Genomic DNA, 21,701 nt, shown 5'->3' with positions numbered 1-21,701 from the left:
ACTATGCCACGGAACTTTACGTTCCATAAAAGTGACGCGCAAGTAATTATATTGCACAAATACTGTGGTCCTGACTAGTTTGCGAGCATTTCCATGCAATCATCTAAGGATTTCCTCTTTCATTATTTGTCTATCGCTTCAAGCTTCTTGCAAAAGATATTGTCTATAACTTGAGGTTTCAACAAGAAGTCTGTTTCACCTCATTCGAAGCCCACTCCGAGTAACCATCGCCGTGCGTAGTTGGTTTACTGTAACGAAGTTGAATGCGCTCAAAACTGCATTGCTCACTCTGAATGCGCCTGCAAAATCTCGTCCACTGCTTTCCCGAGCGAAGAAGGCGTACGGAATGCACAAACAATATCCTCGCACATGGCCTGGAAAGCGACGGGGCGTCCATTTCAGTGGCAAGATGTTTGCTCTTACCAGAATTTGACTTTTCTGCTGCACTGTCGTCTAAATCTTACTGGTCGAAGCCAGATGGCCGACCGAAGCCGTCATGCTAAAAGGCCTTGCAACGAGTGAGCAATTTATTCACATCATTCACACAATTACATCTTGGTGTCGCCTTCCGAAATCGGCGGAGGCTTCTCGTACTCATCCCGGGCACCCGGCTTGATGTACTTGTAGAAGCAGGCCATCACGCCGAACACCACCATGTCCAAGGTCATCAGCCCACTGTACATGAATGATTCCGACGACTGCAAAAGGCGCATTTGTTTATTAGCCACCGGCGGTTTTCATATTCGAGTTATCTTAGTCAGTGCAACGATACCTGCTGTTTCATCAGCCACACACAAGCATAAATTACGCGCATTAAATTGATGGTACGTTGTAAGCACGAGGAAGACTCTGGCATTGAAAGAGTAACTATGCGCACAGAGTCAACCCCAGTTCTGTTTTTGAATATATGAAAAGCGCGCAAATGCTATCATGAGCCAAGCGCTGGATACATTGGAATGACATTTTTTTTGCGATTTAGAGAGTAGTTTAAATTCTAGAAATTGTAGCAAGCAACATTTTATTTTCGATTTTATGTTTTTTACAGAAATTTCCGAAAATCAGTAAGTTCAACAACACTGAAAGACCAGCTTTTCAAATCCACAACTGTACAGCAGAAACAATTATCGCCCTTCTGTAAACTGAATTCCTTACAGCATCTAAAGTGAACAAATTTGTATATGAATGTACAGCTTAACTCACCAAAGCCTCAATACCATTTCACATGAAAGAAAATAAAAATTATTTGTTCTTATTTGTTTCTGGATATGGAGAGTACAGTGGTACGAAGAAAACCATGACATAACTGACGAGAAATTAATTAGTACGTTACTATCATTTAGTAATTCGTTTAATATTATTATTTACTATTGTTTAGCAATTATTTAGACTCGGTGAACGAATTGCCACTGAAGACTTCCACTAGAATACAAAAAAAAAAACGCTCGTATTAGTTCTACATTTTGTTTCCAGTCATTTAAAAGGCACTAAAGCAAATATTAAGTCAAGCTAAAGTGATAGATTAGTGCTCAAGAATCCCTAAGGTGTTAATATTGTCGCGAACAGAGCCTTAATAACAGAGAAATTGAGGTAAATGCAGGAGGTGATTAGCGACTCTCCTCGGATATTCAAGCACTTGCCTGATGACGAAAGCACTCCTCAGTTAAATTCTGTGACTAGTACTCAACCACTCGTTGAAGAAATCATCCTTGTATTGTAATATAAGACGAAATAAAACGCTACTTGTCCAGTTTTATTTCGTTTTTAGAAAAAATAACTCATTGAAATTACCCTTGACAGCGACGCAGGCGGTCCAAAGGTTTCGTTTTCGCTCGACTCAGCGCCGCCTACGCTTTGAGGTTTCAGTAGTTTCGTTATAGCGTAGTGGTGCGCTGGTTTTGCTGGCTTGCGGAACTCGCAAAAACTCAGTAGCAGCGTATTCACTTTCCATGTGATGTCGCGGGATGCCCGAACGGTCTACGCCACTTGACCGAATTGCAGCTGCAGCAGCGAATCCATTTAGCTCTGTACCGCCGCCTATCGTGTGCCGTTTTGCTCACCGACAGCAGCAAAAGGTGGCGACGGCGTATGCAACGTCACCGCTCTCCCGGTCGGGTGGCGGGAGATTTGAATTAGGAGAAAGGTATTCGGACCCTTTAGATGCAATTTTGCCCTACACTAAGCCTTTTCTTGGCACGAAAAAAGTATTGCGAGGTTTCGGGAACGGTATTTAAATAGTCCACGTCGACTTAATATTTCCCTTTAGTGTCCCTTTAGATCAGTCTTTAGGCATCACTCTCAGCGTATGAGGAATGTTACGTTGGGCTTTATGGAGTTAAATTGTTACAATTCTTACGGCGCTCTAGTAAAAAACCTACTCGCAAGTCTGTTTGGCTTAGGACTGGTGCCTAACAAACCTGTTTTGTTCAATTTATATGTGATAGGTGCAATTGACAAAACTGTGATATCGTTATTTCTTACTGATTTGCAAGGTTGAAAGCTTAATACTTGCGTTTATTTCAAAGTCCAAATTTTTCAGAAGTTTCACAAAGTGAATTCACGACCTACACAAAAAATCTACGTCTGACAGTCACTGGAACATTTACTTTCGCTCAGAACGTGCCTTTGTACTTTGGTGGGAATGAGAAGATCGTGTGTCGCATTAAAGGAAACGAGCATGTTTCTATCGAATAAACAGCAATTTCTTTCGATTTGGCTATGAAAGTGCCGCCAAAATGGCATGTAGCGTTGCTTGACAGTGAAACAGTGTCTACCAATTTACGTTCCATCACGTAACCAAAAAACCCCGTAAGAATAGTAAATTTGCTTGGATATATTATTGTATTTCTTGACATTACATGTTATGTTCTTTTGTTAACTTGCGTAAGGAGGTAATTTCTCATTTGCAGTTAGCGTGCGTTGAAATGTGCCTTTGAGCATGCACACGCAGTCATGCACTGCTCTTGACACAGGCCGCAGTGCGAGTAGCTTTGTGGGATTCGTCGTCTCTTTCGGGATGTCAAAAATGCATTGCATTTTTAAGACATGCCGTCACAACACCTGTGTAGGCATTCCTGGCCACAACGTGTGTGCTTGACTATGGCAATAAAGACAAAGACAGCGCCTGTAGGAAACACTGAATTGTAGGCGACCCAAAAGATGCTCACATGAGCAACCGATTACCTGTTGAGAACGGCAATTAAGGGTCTTGTTTCAGTGTTAACGGAAGGTAAACATTTTTTTAGAAAGCAGACGCACCGCCTAGAAAAGTGTTCTTGTATAGTAAGGCTGCTTACTGTTCTATAAATCAGTCGTTAGATTGGTACTTCCCAACGTTTGACCCATTAGCGGATGATTTGAACGTTGAACAGCTGAGCTTTAAAGAAAAGCTCTTCTATTTTCGAGATAAACTCGTGCCGACTCGGATGATTTCATCTAAACGTGATAAAGATAAACCGTGGTTTCGTCAGGAACAGCGCATCTTTCTGCGCAGGGTGCGGAGGGTATATACTGGAATTATAAAAATCGCACGTCCCTGGATCCAAAGAGGCTAAAGTTTGATTTTGAGAATTCAGCCAAATCGGCTAAGGAATATTATGTTGCGCGTCTTGGAGAACGGTTGGTGCCAAAGAATTTTGGAAGTATATTCGGCGTAATGGACAGAACGACAATTCTGTCCCTCCTCTTGAATACTTGGCATTCGATTATGACAAGCGCAAAGTTGAAGCATTTAGTTGTCATTTTTTTCCGCATTTAGTAATTGCCAGTTTGGGGTTGTAAGCTTCGATTTTTCGCTACGTAATGAAGAAATGTCTGAAGTTGAGTTTGCTTTCAAAGGTGTCTATTAGCAACCGTTTCTCCCAGAAAGGCAAATGGACCAGACGATATAGCAGCAGCAACGTTTAGTAGTTGTTGTGAATCGTTATGCCTGCATTTATGCCGTCTTTTTAAAAATGTTTACACATGGGTGCCGTACCTACCGACTGGAAATTGGCAAATGTTGTGCCTGTATACAAAAGTGGGCCTAAAAACTGCGTTGAGAACTACAGGCCAGTTCAAAAAAATCTAATTATGGGGTTTTACGTGCCAAAACCACTTTCTAATTATGAGACACGCCGTAGTGGGGGACTCCGGAAATTTCGACCACCTGGGGTTTTTTAGCGTGCACCTAAATCTAAGTACATAAGTGTTTCCGCATTTCGCCCCCGTCGAAATGCGGTCGCCGTAGCCAGGATTTGATCCCGCGACCTCGTGCACAGCAGCCCAACACCATATCCACTGAGCAACCACGGCGGGTTACAGGCCAGTGTCTTTGACTACTAATAGATGTAAAATAATGGAACACGTTATATATAGTTGTGTTATGTCACATCTAGTTAAACACAATCTATTAAATGCAAGCCAACACGGATTTCGGCAGGGTTTTTCTTGTACGACGCAGCTTGTACAGTTCACTCACGATTTCGCCCTAGCAGTAGACAAAAGGCAGATAATTGATTGCATCTTTCTAGATTTTCGTAAAGCATATGACGTGGCTCATGACCTACTTATTAGCGAATTACCCGCCTACAAGTTGCACAAAAAGGTAATTGCATGGATATCTGAATATCTTTCACATAGACAACAGTCCGTGGTTCTCAATGGGATCTCCTCTGATCTTGCTGTAGTGACCTCTGGAGTACCCCAATGCTCTGTCTTGGGTCCCCTCTTATCTTTATTATATATAAATGATATAACTAGTTGTATTACGTCATCTTTCAGAATTTTTGCAGACGACAGCGTAGTATATAGGGTTATTGATAGTGATTGTGATCTTGCGCACTTCAGAGTGATTTAGGTAAACTTTCAACTTGGTGTGCGAAATGGCAAATGTCGCTTAACGTTTTACAATGTTTAAACATCACCTTTACAAGAAAACATTCATACAAGACATATGAGTAGAGTACAAATTAAATAGCGTTACTCTAAGCAGGGTTACGGAATGCAAATACTTGGGAGTTTGGTTTACCTCGGATTTAAGGTGGAACAGGAGGTAATAAGGAAGGCGGCACGAAAGCTGCGCTTCCTCTGTCGAAATTTTGGCCAATTACCTGGTAAATTGAAAGAACGGCTATATTTTACTCACGTACGCTCGGTACGTGAGTAAAATATAGCTCGTATAGCTCGTGAGTAAATACAGCCACGTACGCTCGGTACGTGAGTACGCTTGTATCTGCTGGGATCCTTATACGCGTCAGTTACTCGATTTACTTGAAAAAAATTCATAATAGGGCGGTTCGATTCGCTCTGGGGAATTACAAATTACCGAATTACGAATTATCACCTAAGGCAAGCGCAGACTTCATTGACAGGATCTAAAGGACAGAAGAAAAGGCCTCAGACTCAAATTTTTTCACAGTGTTTACTATGCTAAAACAGGCATTGACACGAAAAAATATATTACATTACCATCGTATATCTCGCGTAGAAGAGACCATGCCTTGAAACTTGATGAATTTCCTTTTAAAGGTAACACCCTGCGTTATGAATTTTTTTGTAGTCCACGAGTGGAATGCTCTCCCGTCAAATATTGCATAGGTATACAATGTAATGAAAAGTTTTACCGCGCTTTGTGTGTTGAAATGAGTGCCAATTGATGTAGATATTGTGACGTGGTGGTGACGGTTAAGAAGGTAGCAAAACTGTGATTAACGAAACGAGCGTTTTATTGGGCGAACTTGTGCCCTCAAAAACAGGCTACACTCAAAGAACAACGGTAGCGGTGAACACACTCGGCGATCGTCGAAAATCTGATGAACGGATCAAGCGCGTCGGCTTTTATACAGCAGTCGTCGAACGTTCCAGACTAATCGTTGGGACCCGCGTGCCTTCCACAAAGTTCTACACTATTCGCGTTACGCGATGAAATCAGATAACGCAAGGTTCGGCGACAACAGACAGCGCATCGAACCATCGATAACATTGCAGAAACTTCCGACACATGCAAGCGTGTCCTGCGCTGTGTGATAACATTTGTTAGGTGGTGAAACGCGTCGCCCGATAAAGACAAGTGCACGTGTCAATATGTATCTACCCCCCTGCTGTAATGCCTTCCGAGGCGATGCAGGTACTCAATAAATAAATAAATGAATAAATCATGGCAATTAATTCTCAAAGTACACAATCGGTGTACGTACCGCCACACTGAAGAATCTCGCCTCTGCGATGATGACCACTATGAGATTACCCACGGCCACGGTAAGCAGCCAGGCAGCCTGCAGCACGGACTTCATCGAGCTCGGCGCCTGCGAGGTGCGAAGACACAGTTTCACTGCATGCTTTTTACGTTGAACAAGTAATAATGCGACTGCTTTCATTGAAAAACTTATTCACTGTCGGTAGTAATTGATTTTTGTTTTGGTTGTGAATTCTTGTACTGGTACTGCCTGGAAAAACGCGTCAAATATATAACACACGTTTAGAGTTTGTCGTGAGATAAAACTGCGTTATTTGAAGAACACCGTCTACTCCAAGGATCCTCATATTTTTCCATCCTGAAGCTAGACTGTCGCGGATAACGAAGCAAGGAACATAGGCAGCACCCACCGTTATTCCGAACAAGACGAAGTTGGCACGTCAGCTCAAAAAATATAAAGTTGGTCGTTGTAGCACCGTGACCCGGTCTCCTGTTTTATGGCATTACGGCACTGGTGGAGGTGTTGGGATTCACTGCCTGATGCTCGGGACTCCGCTGCGGAGCGGTACTTGCAGTCCCGACTACCTCCTCCTGTTGATACTCTTGTACACCGCTACAGTCTCCGCTCTGAGGTAATCTCCCTGGACGGCCCCTAGCCAATAGGAGCCCTTCTTCCGGGCCAACAGCCGGTCTTTCGCATTGGTCACCACGGACACGGTGATGGGTTCGAGGACGTCGATGATTGGCTCGAACAATACAAGCGCGCAGCCAATTATTGGACATAAGACCTAAATCTCTCAAATGCGTACTTCGCTCTTGCCGCTCGTAAATACTAGGAAAATCGCAAGGCCAAATTGCCTTCCTGGAATTATTTTCTTCAGCAACTTGTAGTACTTTCGATAGCAGTGATCGGCGCAATTCTGCAGAGCAAGTCATTCAGTCGCGTATACAGAATCCCAATGTGATTGTCCTCAGGTTCGCGCAGCACATGTTTCGCCTGTTTAGCCGACCCCGGGATGAAATCCCACCATCTGATGCGAGGTGTCAATCAACCGGTCTTAAGAGCGATGCACCACACACTGTCGTAAATTTTATCCAAGATGTTATGTGACTGAGCACGCGCAGCAGCAAAGGTGCCACCAGTACGACTGTGAATACAATGCCTCGATCATTGTTTTTTCTGTGACCGCAAGCAGTGAGGGATATCTGGGTGAGCTCATCCTTGAGTTGCTTCGTTAGGAGATTCGCAATTTTCTTGTGGGTCTGCAAGAACATGTGATGGCAGTTGCGCGGTATGAAAGCAGGAAAACATTTCTTTTTGTCCTACCTGATTTTGTAGACTACGCGTCAGGTGTACATAGTCTGATGCCAGCGACGTACAACTCCCCATAGTGGATCTCACCATACTACCCGTCGTGACCCCACCCAATACGTTGCAAACCCCGTAGTAATACCCACCCGAGGTTGTACCAGCCGATCACTGGTTGGTAAAATGCACTTGACCGCACTGTGTGCAGAAGAAGCGTTTACCGTCGGTATCGTGAACCAAGAATTCCACCTGCCTTTATCGGCGCTCATTTCAAACACCGACGCGACGTTTCTATGTCAGGCATTCGCTACACCAAATCGTTCATGATTGTATTGCGCTTAGTGTTGCACTGACGGAAGAACTAATGGACGAAGATCTAAAGCAAGAAGACGTCCACGTACGTGGTGCAACGCACGTCTTGTTCCAAATCGTCGATCCCCTGCTACCTGCGCCGAGCTTTTCGCCGCACCTTCGCAGTTACGCCACCTGAGGAGGGTCTTCTTGACTCCGTCCATCGAGATGCTACTACAGCCCCAACGCCATCACTGCGACCGGGCGATACGACATCGATGACCACACAAGAAATCGTCAACCTTACATAGACGACCGCACGTGGCAGGGCTGGTAGATGTCGGCGCTCACTTGTCTATATTGAAAGGAGAACTCGCCGACTGCCTTAAGGAATTCCAAACTCTGTGGACCGGCTCCCGGAGTTGCTGACGCTCAGCTGATGACGCCTACAGGCAAAGATCTTGGCTTTTCTTCTTTTTCCTCTTTCCCAGTCTGCGGTTGCTTTTACGTGCTACACTGGACATTATTCAAGTGTTCTTTTTTTATTTAACTGATTTAACGAATGTTTCCCAATATATGCTATGAATGGTGTATTCTTAGGTGTATGCTATCCTAGGGATTCCTTTCTTTTCCTGTTTATTGTCTTTATTGCGCGTATTATTTATATATTTGCGGCATGTTCTTGGTTTGCAGTGCTGTGCAAGCTTTTTCGCGGTGATGCATTTCAATTGGATATTCTTTTATATTTTTATTCGGTATGTGCAGAATATATGTTTTGTTACTTCCTGCCCATTTACAAATGTGCTGTGGCTGACTTAAGTGTACTGTGGCTGACCAGTCCAGGGGGGCTGGCGCATAGTTTGCAGCAATTTGCAGCTTTTATTTTCGCCACTCCCATATTTCTTATGGAGAAATAAAACTTGGTTTGATTGGGTTATTGGTGACCCAGCTTCTGCAGGTGCTTTCGTCACGAGTAGATTTTCTGTGCCACTACGGTGCCGTTATAAACATTCCGGACAGGTTGGTGGCAACTTGTTCGATGGGAGAAGGTTCGATCGCCTCTAGTACAGAGCAACAATGTAAACATTTGTCGACGATGACAACGTGACCATACTACCGCAATTGTGTTCAAAATCTTGTGTATGTGGTGTGTGACATACCAAAGAACTCCGATGGCATCGCAGAACACATTCCACCACTGCTATTGAGCCATTGCAAGATGTATATCGTTCACATAAATCGCGGGCGACCACAAGTTCCCCTAACATATTTTATCCGTGAGCGCCGGCATCTTGCTAGAGCAATGGTCCCACATTCAGCAATGCTTTACGACGTGGTTCCACCATTTCTGATGCCTCCTCAGTCTCACTAATAAGGATTGCCTCTTCTGGACGCCAAGAGTGCCGACGCCTGAACGAGAGCTCAGCCATAGCCGCTCCGAGGGAAGCCCGATACACGGTCAGGCAAAAGAATGCATGACGTTATTCAGCCATCGAAGGCTCCCTGGTCGTTTCTGGTGCCATTAAACATAAAAACGATGGCAGCCTAAGTTTCTGGGTTGACTACCACCAATTAAAGCAGGTCACTAATAAATAAGTTTACTCGCCAGCTTGCTTTCCTCATGAGATGGGAGGATAGGGCTCCGCGTGACCAGTTCGGCGACACTCGCGATGGCACTGGCACGTCTTGACGGCCGGAGCTGACAGTCCTGGACCGCCGACCCATACAGTGAAGGAACTCTTCAAATTTTTACGTTCGAGTGGCCTATCGGAGAGACTGTAACCCTGATGGACGTTCACGACCTTCCCTGCATTTTTTTTCCTATGCTTTTTCTCTCCACTGTTTTTTCTGTCTTTCATTTGCCCTTCTCCCAGTGCAGGGTAGCAAAGGAGAATCCGGTTAACCTCTCTCCCATCACTCACTCTCCCTACCGACTAGCTCGAATAGACGATTCCTTAAATAGACTGTGGCGTGCACGTTACTTCTCTTCAATGGATTTCGGAAGCCGACGGTGGCAAATACAAGTCAACGAGCGAGACCGATAGAAAGCAGCATTCGTGACACCCAATGGCCTTTATGATAGAAAATATTTCCTTTCGGTAAGTGCTCTGCACCAGCAACATTTCAGCGACTGATGGACACCGTAGTTTCAGGCATCAAATGGGAAACGTGCTTAGTATACCTAGGTGATGTAATTGTATTTTCTTCGACAGTTGAGGAACACCTGAGATCGTACTTGTGGTTTTGAAGCCATACAGATCCACCGATATCACACTTAAGCCAAGCAAATGCCACTTTGGCTTCCAATAACTTTTTGGGGCCACGTATATAGCAAAGAAAGCGTATGGTCAGACCCTGCAAAGTAAACGCCGTCGCAAATTTTCGCAAGTCATCTGACAAAAGGGGAGTCAGACGATTTTTAGGACTGCGCGCCTACTATCGGCGATTTATTGGAAAGTTTTCAGCCATTGCGTCGCCACTGAAAAGCCCAACTAAAGAACGCTCACATTGGTAGTGGGTGAAGAACAGCAATAGGCGCTGCTGTGGCAGCGACTCCAAAGTCATCGCACACGTTGGTGGGGTCCTCACACGCACAGTGATTCACACCGACGCCAGCAACGTAAGCGTAGGTGGTGCAGTGGCAAGACGGCGCTGTACGAGCTTATACAACCTTCTCACGTGCGGAATTGTTCCACCACATAAAAAGAGTGTTTAGCGCACATTCCTACGGTCGTTCGTTCTTGTGAGTCCCTTTGCTGGCTGACGAACTTAAAAGATTCCTCTGGACATAGTGTAGCGTTAAAGTTAAAAAAAAAACGCCTTCGTAAAACGTTACGCGCGCGCCCTAGCCCGACGAGAAGCCCGGAAGAAAGCGTGCCGGCTCCGCTATCGTCGGCTACCGCGGCCACCTATCGTCTGCTACCGCGGACCAGCGCGAGCAACGTGAAGTTTCTTGCTGTTTTAGGTCAGCAAGTGCTGTGCAAGCTTCCTGAGCGTTTCCCACAAGTACGGATATTCGTTCATGGTGCTTATTTTAAGGCTTGCAAAATTATGCGAGCCAGTAGTTTTACTTGGTTTGCGCCTTGAGAGCACTATCGGGGAGGGCCCTTCTACAGAGATCTGCGTGGTCCCCCGAAATTGCCTACCATGGTGGCATAGTCTTTGGTGTTGCACTGCCAAGGGTATGGGTTCAAATCCCGGGCTGTATTTCAGTGTTGGTGGGGGGTTGAGGGAATACGGAACGGAGTGTTTTAAGCTACATCCGACGTACGCGCGAAAATCCAATTTATCGCCACAGAGATGCGGCGCTATAGCGGACCCATAAGAACTATCTTCCGGAGTACAGTGGCTAAAATGCGTACATAACTGCTTATCATACACGCATACCATCCTGTCTTGTCATGCGCGAGCTAGCAACCTACACAAATACCTATGCGTGGTGTAGCAAAGCCGCCTCCCTAGTCTAACGAAAGAGGCAATGAGAAGTGGCTCTTGGCGTTATATATTGAAGACCTTTTCAACGAAGCCAACTAAATAAACTAGATTATTATCGACGAATTTTTGCTTGGAAAGTAAGGCACAAGGAACATTAATTGGAGCTACTTGCAACAGGCAGCCCGAACTGACTTCCCTGGCGATTCCGTGACGTCTCGCTCGACTCGCGCGCGTGCACGAGAGACATGCTGGTGCTCTTTACTAGCGATGCCAATAGGCGCTTGGAAGGATGCCTGCTAGTAATTTGCACGAGGATAGCTCTCTGCGGCAATCTGTGATAGTCGCGACAGTAGAATGTGCGTAAAGTGCACAACAATCGGCCTTCGAAACATCCACATCAAGAGCCTAAAGTTTGAAGGCCATGGTTAATATTGCTACTCGAATAAAAATTCGAAAAGCTTTCCTGGTGGCGTTCGAGTAATGCTTTTGCTTGCCACGCTGCGGACGAAGGTTCGATTCCTCGTCAAAACTTGCTTTCTATTCGCTGTAAATTTTTCTTTTATTTTTCTCGCACTTTATTTTCATTCCGGCAGTGTCTCTGAGAGGGCGAAAAGATTTTCGTCACTCAGATCTGATAATGGCAAACAACAGCAAGCAACCAGTCCTTATGGCCGCTGGACAAGCAGATGTAATGCGCGGACGGGTCACACGGATAAGTGGGCTCATTGTGCTATTTCTACGATACATTTATTTTGTTGTGTCTACAGCTGCTCTGTAGCACATGTAAGAGCACCGCAAGATACTTCAGCGCGCGACCCGACGACTAAATGCGTGTGGCAGTTCGACAGCAATGATGAGGTGATGAAGAGTGGTTCGAGATTTTGTGGCAGATGGACGTGCTTTTTAGGGCTCCGTGGCGGCGACAAAATCATAAGTTTTCGTGCATGCTTTGAGATTGCTTCTGTTTTTGGTTGCTATGTTTTGGGTAGTTTTGGGTGTTTTGGGTAGTTTTGGGTAGTTTTCTTTTTCGGTCTCTCTCTTTTTTCGTGTGTGCGGGTGTGTTTCGTGTACATTTGGTTTTGCAGGGTGGTTTGAGCGTCCTTTCGCGCCACGTGCTTCAGCACGTGCCACAGGGTGGGACGTTGAGTTTTTATAGCCTTTAAATAGTAGCTTGGAAATGGCAAGACAAATAGCTAGTAGTGGTTTTACTGTCTGTGTGTTGGTAGGAAAGAGAGCGTGGCCGAGTGGTTGAACACGTGCGGGAACGTGTCATACCTTAAGTCTCTGCGGCATTGATTGCTTTTAAAAATTTGGTGGGAATTGCCTTGCTACATTTTAAGGATTTAGATCCCGTGCGTATCGGTTTTTGCCAGAAGGCACATGCTCTGCATTATTATAATGTTATAGCATTTGCATTAAAAAAGCCGTGCAATAAATCGCAAGAAAGCCGAGAAAGCGGGCAGTGTGCGAGGGGTCCCTCAAGCCAGATGAGGGGACGCAAGAGAATGGAGAGGGAACCGAGTCAATTGGCATACACTGTGATGTCGATGCAAGGCTGAAGAAAATGGAAGATTTCCAGGAAGAGCTTGTCAAACAGGTTGAAGAGCTCAAAAATAAGCTAAATAGAGAGCGTGATGCACGGAAGGTAGTGGAAAAAAGACGAAGCAGCCGAGGAAAAGCTGCACAGGGCCGCCATTGTGAACGACCGTGGTCGCAATACTGGAACGCAGTCCCCCGACCTGACAGGAGAGGGAATGCCAGCAAAGTATCTAGAATGCGTGCAACGTGGTGTGGAGTTAGCTGGAAAGAGCGCCACCTATTTAGAGGATGCCACGCGGAAAAAGCAAGAACCCATGGTTCAATGTCCCTTGTCAAATTCGAATCACGCGAAAAAGGACAATGGCAAGCAGGGAGAGGTAGGAGAGAGTGAAATGGTGATTATCGACGGATACTCAAACCAGGATAGGTACTCAGAAGCAATTGTGGAGAGGCTGAAAGGCGCTAAAAGAGTGGCGGTATAGACATTTCCTGGGTGGATGCTGGGTTCTGTCATGGAGCGAGCAAAAGCAAAGCTCGCGGAAAATGCCCACGTGCGCCACCTTGTCATAGTAGCAGATGGGCTAAATGACGTGCTAAACAGGAAAGAAAGGGACAGGACTAGCCCAGCGCTTGGCGAAGGGGCTGGACGACTTGCGCAAGCTGTCCCCTGAGGTGCAGACCGTGGTATGCAAGGTGCCGGAGGTGCCTGCGCGTGACAGTCACGTACAAAGAGCCGTTTTGGCTGCTAATTAGGCAATGTGGAAAACGAGCCTAAAGAAAGGCTTCGAGGTTGTCGAAGTAAACAGGGAACTCAGAAAGCGTGGTGGTTTTCAACGAGACGGGATCTAGTTCAATGACATGCTTGCACGAGAAGTGGACTGGCGATTTGCTGGTCGCGCTGTTGCTTTTTAGGGGGCTCAGGGGAGCTCAGGAGGCCAGAGTAGGTATTAAGGAAAAATGTCCCCTAAGGGAACCTCAGTATAGCATCGCCGTCAGTAATAGAAAAACAAGGAAACCAAGAAAGAGAGCTCGCCATGCAATAAGCTACATAAACATACAGGGTGGCAGAAGAAAGAAGAAGTGGGCAGAGCTTGAGGAGCTGTGAAATAGATACAGAACAAATATGGATGTATGCGGTTACAGAAACGCACCTTAAGACACTCGGAAGGGCTACCAGTGATGGAGAATTTTGTTTGGGAAGGACGCCACAGAACTAAGTCACTGAGAAAGGAGGAGGAGGCAGAGTGCTCATCGATCAGGAAGCCAAATGGAAAAGAGTAAATTCAAAATGTCAAAAGCGTCTTCGGTTATCAGGTACAACGTGTGGGGAAAAAACTTGGCTGCTCGCTACGTATTTGTGGACCGGGAATAATTGCACAGAGAAGAATAAGGAGTTAGTGGAATGCACAAGCGCTGATATTAAGGGTTTCAGGAATGATGCTTAAATTATTCTATTAAATGACATGAATGCCCACATACAGGATTTAGCTGGCTATATCGACAACAACGGGAAGTCAATGCCTTTGTGATCAAGTGATCAATGCCTTTGAGTCAACCTTTGTGATCAAAATAACCTCGTTATCGTGAATACAGGGCCTAAGTGTGAGGGGCAGATCACGCGCGAAGTGGGAAAGCGGCAATCAACCATTGGTTACTGTCTGATGACAGAATTCCTTCTGTCATCAGACAGGAATTCTGTCAGGAATTCCTTCTGTCAGGAATTCGTGATCAGTTGAGAGAAATGGTAATTAATGAGGAAGGCTATATCAGCATAGGGAGTGATCAAAAACGCTTCATTTTGAAAATGGAATATGTAGTTGGAAAGAGAGCAAGGAGTGCAAAATGGCCAGTCCAAATTTAAACGGATACAGAATAAAAATCGAAGAATATAGAGAAAGCCCCACAATTGCATTCCTAAGACACGATTGCTATATTATATAGTCATTATTTGGGTTACTTTTGAGCGGATGGCTTTATTTTTGACTCTCTATGAGCGGCCACCGCGTCACACGCAAAGCGCTCCCGACAACAAGCCGGCGGATCTGACGTCACACCTACCCCCCGCAGCCGCGGAGCGAGCTGGCCGGCTGCGCAGTTTTGTTTTCCTCGCGCTGCGCAGTGCAAAATGCAAAGTTCTAGTGAGAGCGATAGCATGAGCGGAACTTATGACTCCGACTTGGATGAGTGGCCTACTGAACGACCACGAACGATAAAGGCGTATGCCTACGATCCATCCGCGTCGTCAAGCGAATTTCACGACGACCAGCCGCAGCAGTCCCCCTCCGCGGTGCCGAGAGAGCCTGGACCAGCAAAGTGGTGTTTACACTGTGCATTCCATGTACACGCGTTCGCCTCGAGAGATCAGGGGCGGCATCATAGGTGGAAACCAGATATAAACGCGGTTCCGGCGGCTCGGATCGCAAGCTCGCACCTGTCATGAATGAGTTAGCTAGACCAGAGGCGCACGCCTCATTGACAGTTTTGCATGTGTGGCGGTGCGCCCAGCGTGATTCACTCACGCAAATGCTTTGCCATGCTTGGCTTCAACAGAGCGAGGACGCTTATGCCTCAGGCTATGCAATGTCAGGCGACGTAAGGATTTTACTCTGCATTCCGCGCAAAGCGGCTTGCTCCGCCCGCTTGGATGGATAGCTGCTAGCGCGTAAAACATGAAAGCCACCAATGCACAATACAGGTGTCGTGATTACACACTGTACAAAAAAATGGCTGTGGCTTAGCTAAGGTTAAGCCCAGGATGCGAAGCATACTAGCCTTTATTTTAGTTGTTGAACCACTGTTTAGCCTGGTGAACTGCTGTTGCTTGGCTATATTTGGTTCGGCTAGACGAAGAAACAACTCATGCGTTACTCTGCTTCGCCTTCAAGAGTGGAACGCGACAGCGTTCCCGTCGACCCGCCAAGGGGTGTAAGACAATGGGCTACGGCGCAGCGACTACGCGCCCCGCATTGGACGCGGTGAGCGTCGAGCAACGCAGCGTTCGGCGCGGCAACGAAATGTGCGCCTGAGCAAGCGACGCACGCCTGAGCCTTAGAAACAGCTCGCTTCTAAGGCAACACCGCATTCACTAGAGGCGCTTTTGTACCGCTTTGAAGCATCGTACTCGTGGCTCAGTGGTAGCGTCTCCGTCTCACACTCCAGAGACCCTGGTTCGATTCCCACCCAGCCCATCTTGCAAGAGTTGAGCCAAAGCCACCTAGAAAATCAGTCTCTGTAGCACGCCGCAACCTTCGCTTCTCATTCCAACGAGCAGCTCTGTCTCCAGGAGGCATCTCACCTCGTGAGTGTCTAGCAGAGGCAAGCGCAGCTGCTTATTTACCGCCGCGACGCCGCGAGCGACGGCGCGAGTTGGAGCCCCGTTTCTCCTCTGTCGTGACGTCACGGTGTCACGTGGTATTGAAGGCGACACCGCCGCGCCTGAGGAGCTGGGTTGAGCTCTCGTAAAATGCTTCGCATGAAAAAAAAGAAAAACGTAGAAATCGTTGAAGATATTGACGCGTGTAGACCTCCCTGTACCTACGCCAGGGGTAGCACACTCTCAAGTTCAACAAATGGCCACAGAGGGCGAAAAAATCGACCGCGCACCGCTGCTAACAAAGCCGACGTAGTAGCATCACTTTCGGGATTCGTTCGTTAGTTCCAACATTTCCCGGTAGAGGCATCGTAATAAGCGCAATTTTATCTTACAAACTTTCTCTTACAATTACCGAAGCATTTTATTTTACATAAAAACAGGGCAAAATTATCATTGCTAATTAGATATTGTGCTCTTTGTTAGTAAGTTTATTGTTTCTTCGCCATTATAAACGCAAATAGCGTTCAGCATCATCGATCTTTCACGTGACCTCTGGCCTGGATTTAAAATTTTTACCGGTATTTCCGAGTGCATGGCGGCACGGATTCATTCGTTCGTACACTCAAGACTGCTTTGTTTCTAAAACTAGTTTCTTGCGCTTCGATGTCTCGCGTTATTTAACTTGGGGTGAAGTTACGTGTTTGCAAGCGGACATGTAAGCCCGGCAGTTGGGTTTCGGTCGTGAGCCATTCGGAACAGGTCTGCATCGAAACGGGAGCTGGATTTTGCTGCGGCTGACAACGGCAATACCGGTGAGTCGTTTAACATCGCTGCTTGAATCGTTATATAATATCCGTGTCATTACCTTCCAGGCGGGCACAAGTTAACGAACTAGATCCTGCATTACATATGGGCAGTGAGGATCTCAGTTGCTGTTTCTTAAATAAACCTTTACTTGCGAGGCTGTCGTTTGGTTTACACACACAACCAGGAAAGAAAGAGCGATATCGGAACGCGCGTCTCATTTTTCATGTTATTGTAGCCGTGGTTGTAGGTGACTGAGTAGCCTTATCAATATACATATTAAACATTTTTTTCGAGTCGGCCGGCAACGTCTTTCGTCCACAAAACCGAATAATCCTTTGGTAAAATAAAGTGAAAGTACAGAATTTAATGTATTAAACAGTTGCAAGCATGATAATTCACCCATATTTCGTACTTGTTGGTTCCAAATGTTCTTGCTGTTCAGATTGGTTTACCGTAGGGCATTCATTTTTGCAGTAGTGAAGCGGTGCATCACGTTCGTGCAGAAAAATAATGCATCAGTTCTAATAGCTTCATGACTTTCATGCATTTGCTTGTGGAACTAGCAGTGTGATCACTTCTAGTGTATAAATGAACCCACAAATGTTCTCATTTGTGATCTTAATAGTACTTGCGCTGTTGACATGCATTGTAGTTAGGCAGACATCAATTTTATGGACAATAGCAATATTTATTTAACATGCTGCTTAAGCACCCTAGAACAGACAGTGTACATTTGCATGTGTTCTGTAGTCGCAAATCATTACAACATATATGTCACACCTTTTTGCATTTTAAAACTTTGCTTTTTCAATTTCTGATTCAGTCAAAATTTCTGTTCCAGACATGCAGTAATGAAGACGGCACCAGTATAAAGCAACACACTCCACGCACTAAACAGAAGCTGCTGCCTGCTACAACAAGGTCATTGTGTGGACATTGGCTACTACTACAAGGTAAACAACACATGGTTCAGAAATAAATATGTTTGATATATGCTGTATTGGCTTGCTGTTTGCAGCAGATATGAATGTTTGTTCATATTTATGGTTCAGTATAATTGGTTCGAACATATAAAACACACATAAATTTGGCTAATCTGTGCTGTATCTCATGTGTCACCGTTTTGCCTCAACAGAGTCTATGCCAAGCACATCTTGGTCATCACAGGAGCTCCTATCTGCGCCAACAGGAAGGGGCTGGAGCCGAATTTGCAAGGCTTTTACACCAAGAACAAAGAAGCACATGCAGAAGAATATGAATGAGATATCAAGTCTGCAGAGGACTGTGTCAAGACTGAAAAGAGCTTCAGCCACCATTCCACCAGCACGGACATTTGGTTGAGTCATCCAGGTAACTCAAAAAGGACTTTCTAGAAATTCTTCGTCTTCAGGTGCACCTGCAACATCTGACCAAGCACGGACGACGCTGGCCAAAAGATTGAGTTCCATCAGTTTGCCCTTAATCAGCTTCCTAGCCATGTTAATTCCGTTTGTGCCAAGTGTAATTTTTCTTCTATAAATGCAAGCTTTCTCATTGCCCATTTTTGTTAGAGGTCATTCATCCTCATCCAAATATAAAGGTCACCCGATTCTTCGCTGATACTTAATACCAGTCACTGTCTAGCAGCCTAACATATCTGTAGCAGTATCTTCTAGTGTATGTTGTCATGCGCAATTCCTCTCCTGAAATAGCTGATGCAGCATCGGCATGCGTCTTGCATTAACCTATGCACATGTGCTATGCACCATTTTACTTTTCTTGATGTTTTTAGCCTTCAATGCTTGCAGAGCAGAGTGGCTTCTCTCTTGAATGCAAGCTTTCTCATTTTCCATATTCCTAGTCTCGTTGATGATTGCTCCTCTTCCTTGATAGCCTGGGTCTTTGTGCAAGCTACAGTGAAGTGATTGATTGCAGAATCTGGTTTTGCTGCCACACTTGGCTGTGGTAACTGTGTTACGTTTCTCAGATGTGGGGGCCTGGTCAGTTGCATTGGTAAGCAGTCCCTCGAGGTAAGCATTTGCTCCTGCAGTCCGCAAAGCGACATAGACTCCCAGTATACACACACCGTAACTGGTGCGCCCTGTTCGTTCTGGCCTGCTGCAGTAATGGGCAAATTGTGCTTGTGGCTTACCTCGGCCATGATTTGCTCAAAACGGAGACCAGCATATGTGCTCACATGGTTCGAAGTGTATGAAGTTGATAGCCGTATGGGTGGAAAGGCCCGCAAGAATGGCTGCCGAAGGTGATGCCCACAAAAGCGACTTGTCCACATTGCGACAAAGTGTGAGCCACACATAGCAGCCCCCGAAAAAAAATAAATGTGCACGTTGGAAAGGAGTTAACGCTAAAATGCCGGGTAGTCCATGTCGCTGTGTTGGTTGCGGCAGCAGATGCCTGCGTCACCTGATTGCTTCGCAATGGAAGTTGCTCATCTTCAACGGCAACTGTTGGTTCAAACAGGTGCGAGACTCTGTCCAATCTGTTTGTACCGCAGGTTGTCGCTCATTACCAGACCACCACATGTGACAAAGGCAAGCATTATGCCGTAAGATGGTTTGTAGCCAATGTATAATGTATTGTCTGAACCTCATGCGGTGACTGATTGCTGTTTAATCTTGCTGTTATGCCACTTGGTTACGGTCGCAGTTTTATGTTTTTCGAATATTGCGGCCTGGTCGGTTGCACTGGGAAGCAGCCCCTCGTAGTAAGCATTTGATCCTGCAGTCTGCACAGCGACATAGACTCCCAATTTACGCACACCGTGATTCGTGCTCCCCGTTCACCCTTTCCTGCTGCAGCCATGGGCAAATTGTGCCTCTGGCCTTTCTCGGCCGCGATTAGGCATGAACGGAGACCAGCATAAGTGCTTACATGGTCGGACGTGTATGAAGTTGGGTGGAAAGGCCCGTAAAAGTGGCTGATGAAGGTGATGCCCACGAAAGCGACTTGTCCATATTGAGACAATGTGGGACACCAAGTGTGAGCCACACATTAGCGGCCTCCAAAAGAAAAGAAACATGCAGGCTGGAAAGGAGTCAATGCTAAAATGACGGGTAGTCCATGTCGCTGTGTAGGCTGCGGCAGCAGATGCCTGCGTCACTTGATTGCTTTGCACTGCAAGTTGCTCATCTTTAACAGCGACTGTCGCCGCAAACAGGTGGGACACTCTGTCCAATCTGTTTCTGCTGCTGGTTGTTGCTCGTTAGTAGACCACCACGTGCGACGAAGGCAGGCACTACGCCTGTAGGTAGACAGCTCAATGTACCCTAAGAGACCCGTGTATGTGAATGCTCACTGTTGCCATATGGTTCGTCGCCAATGTATAATGTATTGTCTGAACCTCATGCGGTGACTGATTGCTGTTTAATTTTGCTGTTATGTCACTTGGTTATGGTCGCAGTGTTATGTTTTTAGAATATTGCGGCCTGGTCGGTTGCACTGGGAAGCAGTCTCTCGAAGTAAGCATTCGCTCCTGCAGCCTGCACAGCGACATAGACTCCCAATTTTCATGCACCGTGATTCGTGCTCCCCGTTCGCGCTTTCCTGCTGCAGCAATGGGCATATTGTGCCTCTGGCCTTTCTCGGCCGCGATTAGGCATGAACGGAGACCAGCATACGTGCTTACATAGTCCGATGCGTATGAAGTTGATAGCCAGATGGTTGGAAAGGCCCGCAAAAGTAGCTGATGGAGGCGATGCCCACGAAAGCGACTTGTCCATAGTGAGACAATGTGAGACAGCAAGTGTGAGCCACACATTAGCGGCCCCCGAAAGAAAAGAAACGTGCAGGTTGGAAAGGAGTGAATGGCTAAAATCTGGGGTAGCCCATGTCGCTGTGTAGGCTGCGGTAGCAGATGCCTGCGTCTCCCGATTGCTTCGCAATGCAATTTGGGCATTTTTAACGGCGACTGTCGCTGCAAACAAGTGGCACACTCTGTCCAATATGTTTCCGCTGCTGGTTGTTGCTCGTTAACCTGACCACCACGTGCGACGATGACGGTGAGCCGTTTACGAGCTCGCGTCAATGATTCCAGCGTATCTCGACATGCAAACTTTATTTCTGCTATTGCACGAGAATGTACACTGCTTGTCTTCTGCCAATAAAGTCGCGCGTTCTGTTCACTCACTTGTGGCTTGTTTGTATGGGCGTCAGTAGAGGCTCTTGACAATTAGAACGCACCACCTACGCGGCAGCGAAGGCATTGAGGCATGCCGCATAGCCTGCAGGGCAAGCACGGCGCGTACCAGCGTACGCGACCGGCAAAAAACGGCCATATTGGATTTTGCTCTAAAAAAAAAAATGTGCACTTCCGCTTCCGGTTTGAGCAACGTCATCTGGCGTCCCCCAAAGTAAGTTCCATGCGCTGCCGCTGCTTATTTTCGAACCACGGCGGAAGGTACAGTTTCCCTTCTCTAAGTTTGTTCTTTATTCTATGCCTACGCCCTCGGAGCAGGTGTGGCCGGCGGCGTGAGCATAACAGTCGGCTGCCGACTCTCGCGCGGCAGGTGCTTGATGCGCGCAAGTAGCTGTTTTGATAATAGATGCGATGAAGCAACGGGTGAGGATTGAAGCCAGGCATGTGCAGTGACTGAAATGCGCCTCTGTAAGCAGGAAACGTCTTGTTACTGACGGAGTGAACGAGTACACGCGCAGCGGTTTCAGCGTCCCGTTGTTTCATCGCAGCCGAGCACTCCTTCCCTTGGTGCGCACGAGATGGCGCCACCAGTCTCATGTAAATTTTTTTTGTCAGCCGTCGCTTCAGACTATCTTCAGACGATGCGGATTTCGATTCATTCTGGCAGAATTGGCCAAACATCTGGCTCAGAACGTCGTAC

The 21,701-nt window shown here is 46.4% G+C and overlaps 1 protein-coding gene and 1 long non-coding RNA gene across 2 annotated transcripts in view; one reads left to right on the top strand and one right to left on the bottom strand.

Annotated features, from left to right (window-relative positions):
• Nucleotides 1-513: 513 nt before the first annotated feature.
• Nucleotides 514-21,701, bottom strand: part of LOC126545625 (solute carrier family 15 member 1) — an 809,365-nt gene continuing 788,177 nt past the window's right edge. Inside the window, exons 20-21 of the mRNA XM_072286047.1 lie at nt 6,174-6,281; nt 514-698 (exon numbers count right to left, since the gene is read on the bottom strand). Of these exons, the coding sequence (XP_072142148.1) occupies nt 549-698; nt 6,174-6,281 (258 nt within the window). The 3' untranslated portion in view covers nt 514-548. The remainder of the gene's footprint in view (nt 699-6,173; nt 6,282-21,701) is intronic.
• Nucleotides 16,881-20,987, top strand: LOC140215534 (uncharacterized). The gene is made up of 2 exons (XR_011892386.1): nt 16,881-17,819; nt 18,002-20,987. It is a non-coding gene; the product is annotated as an uncharacterized lncRNA (long non-coding RNA).

Source organism: Dermacentor andersoni, chromosome 1 (genome assembly GCF_023375885.2).
Source record: "Dermacentor andersoni chromosome 1, qqDerAnde1_hic_scaffold, whole genome shotgun sequence".
NCBI lineage: Eukaryota > Metazoa > Arthropoda > Arachnida > Ixodida > Ixodidae > Dermacentor > Dermacentor andersoni.
This window is presented reverse-complemented; position numbering and strand designations above follow the sequence as displayed.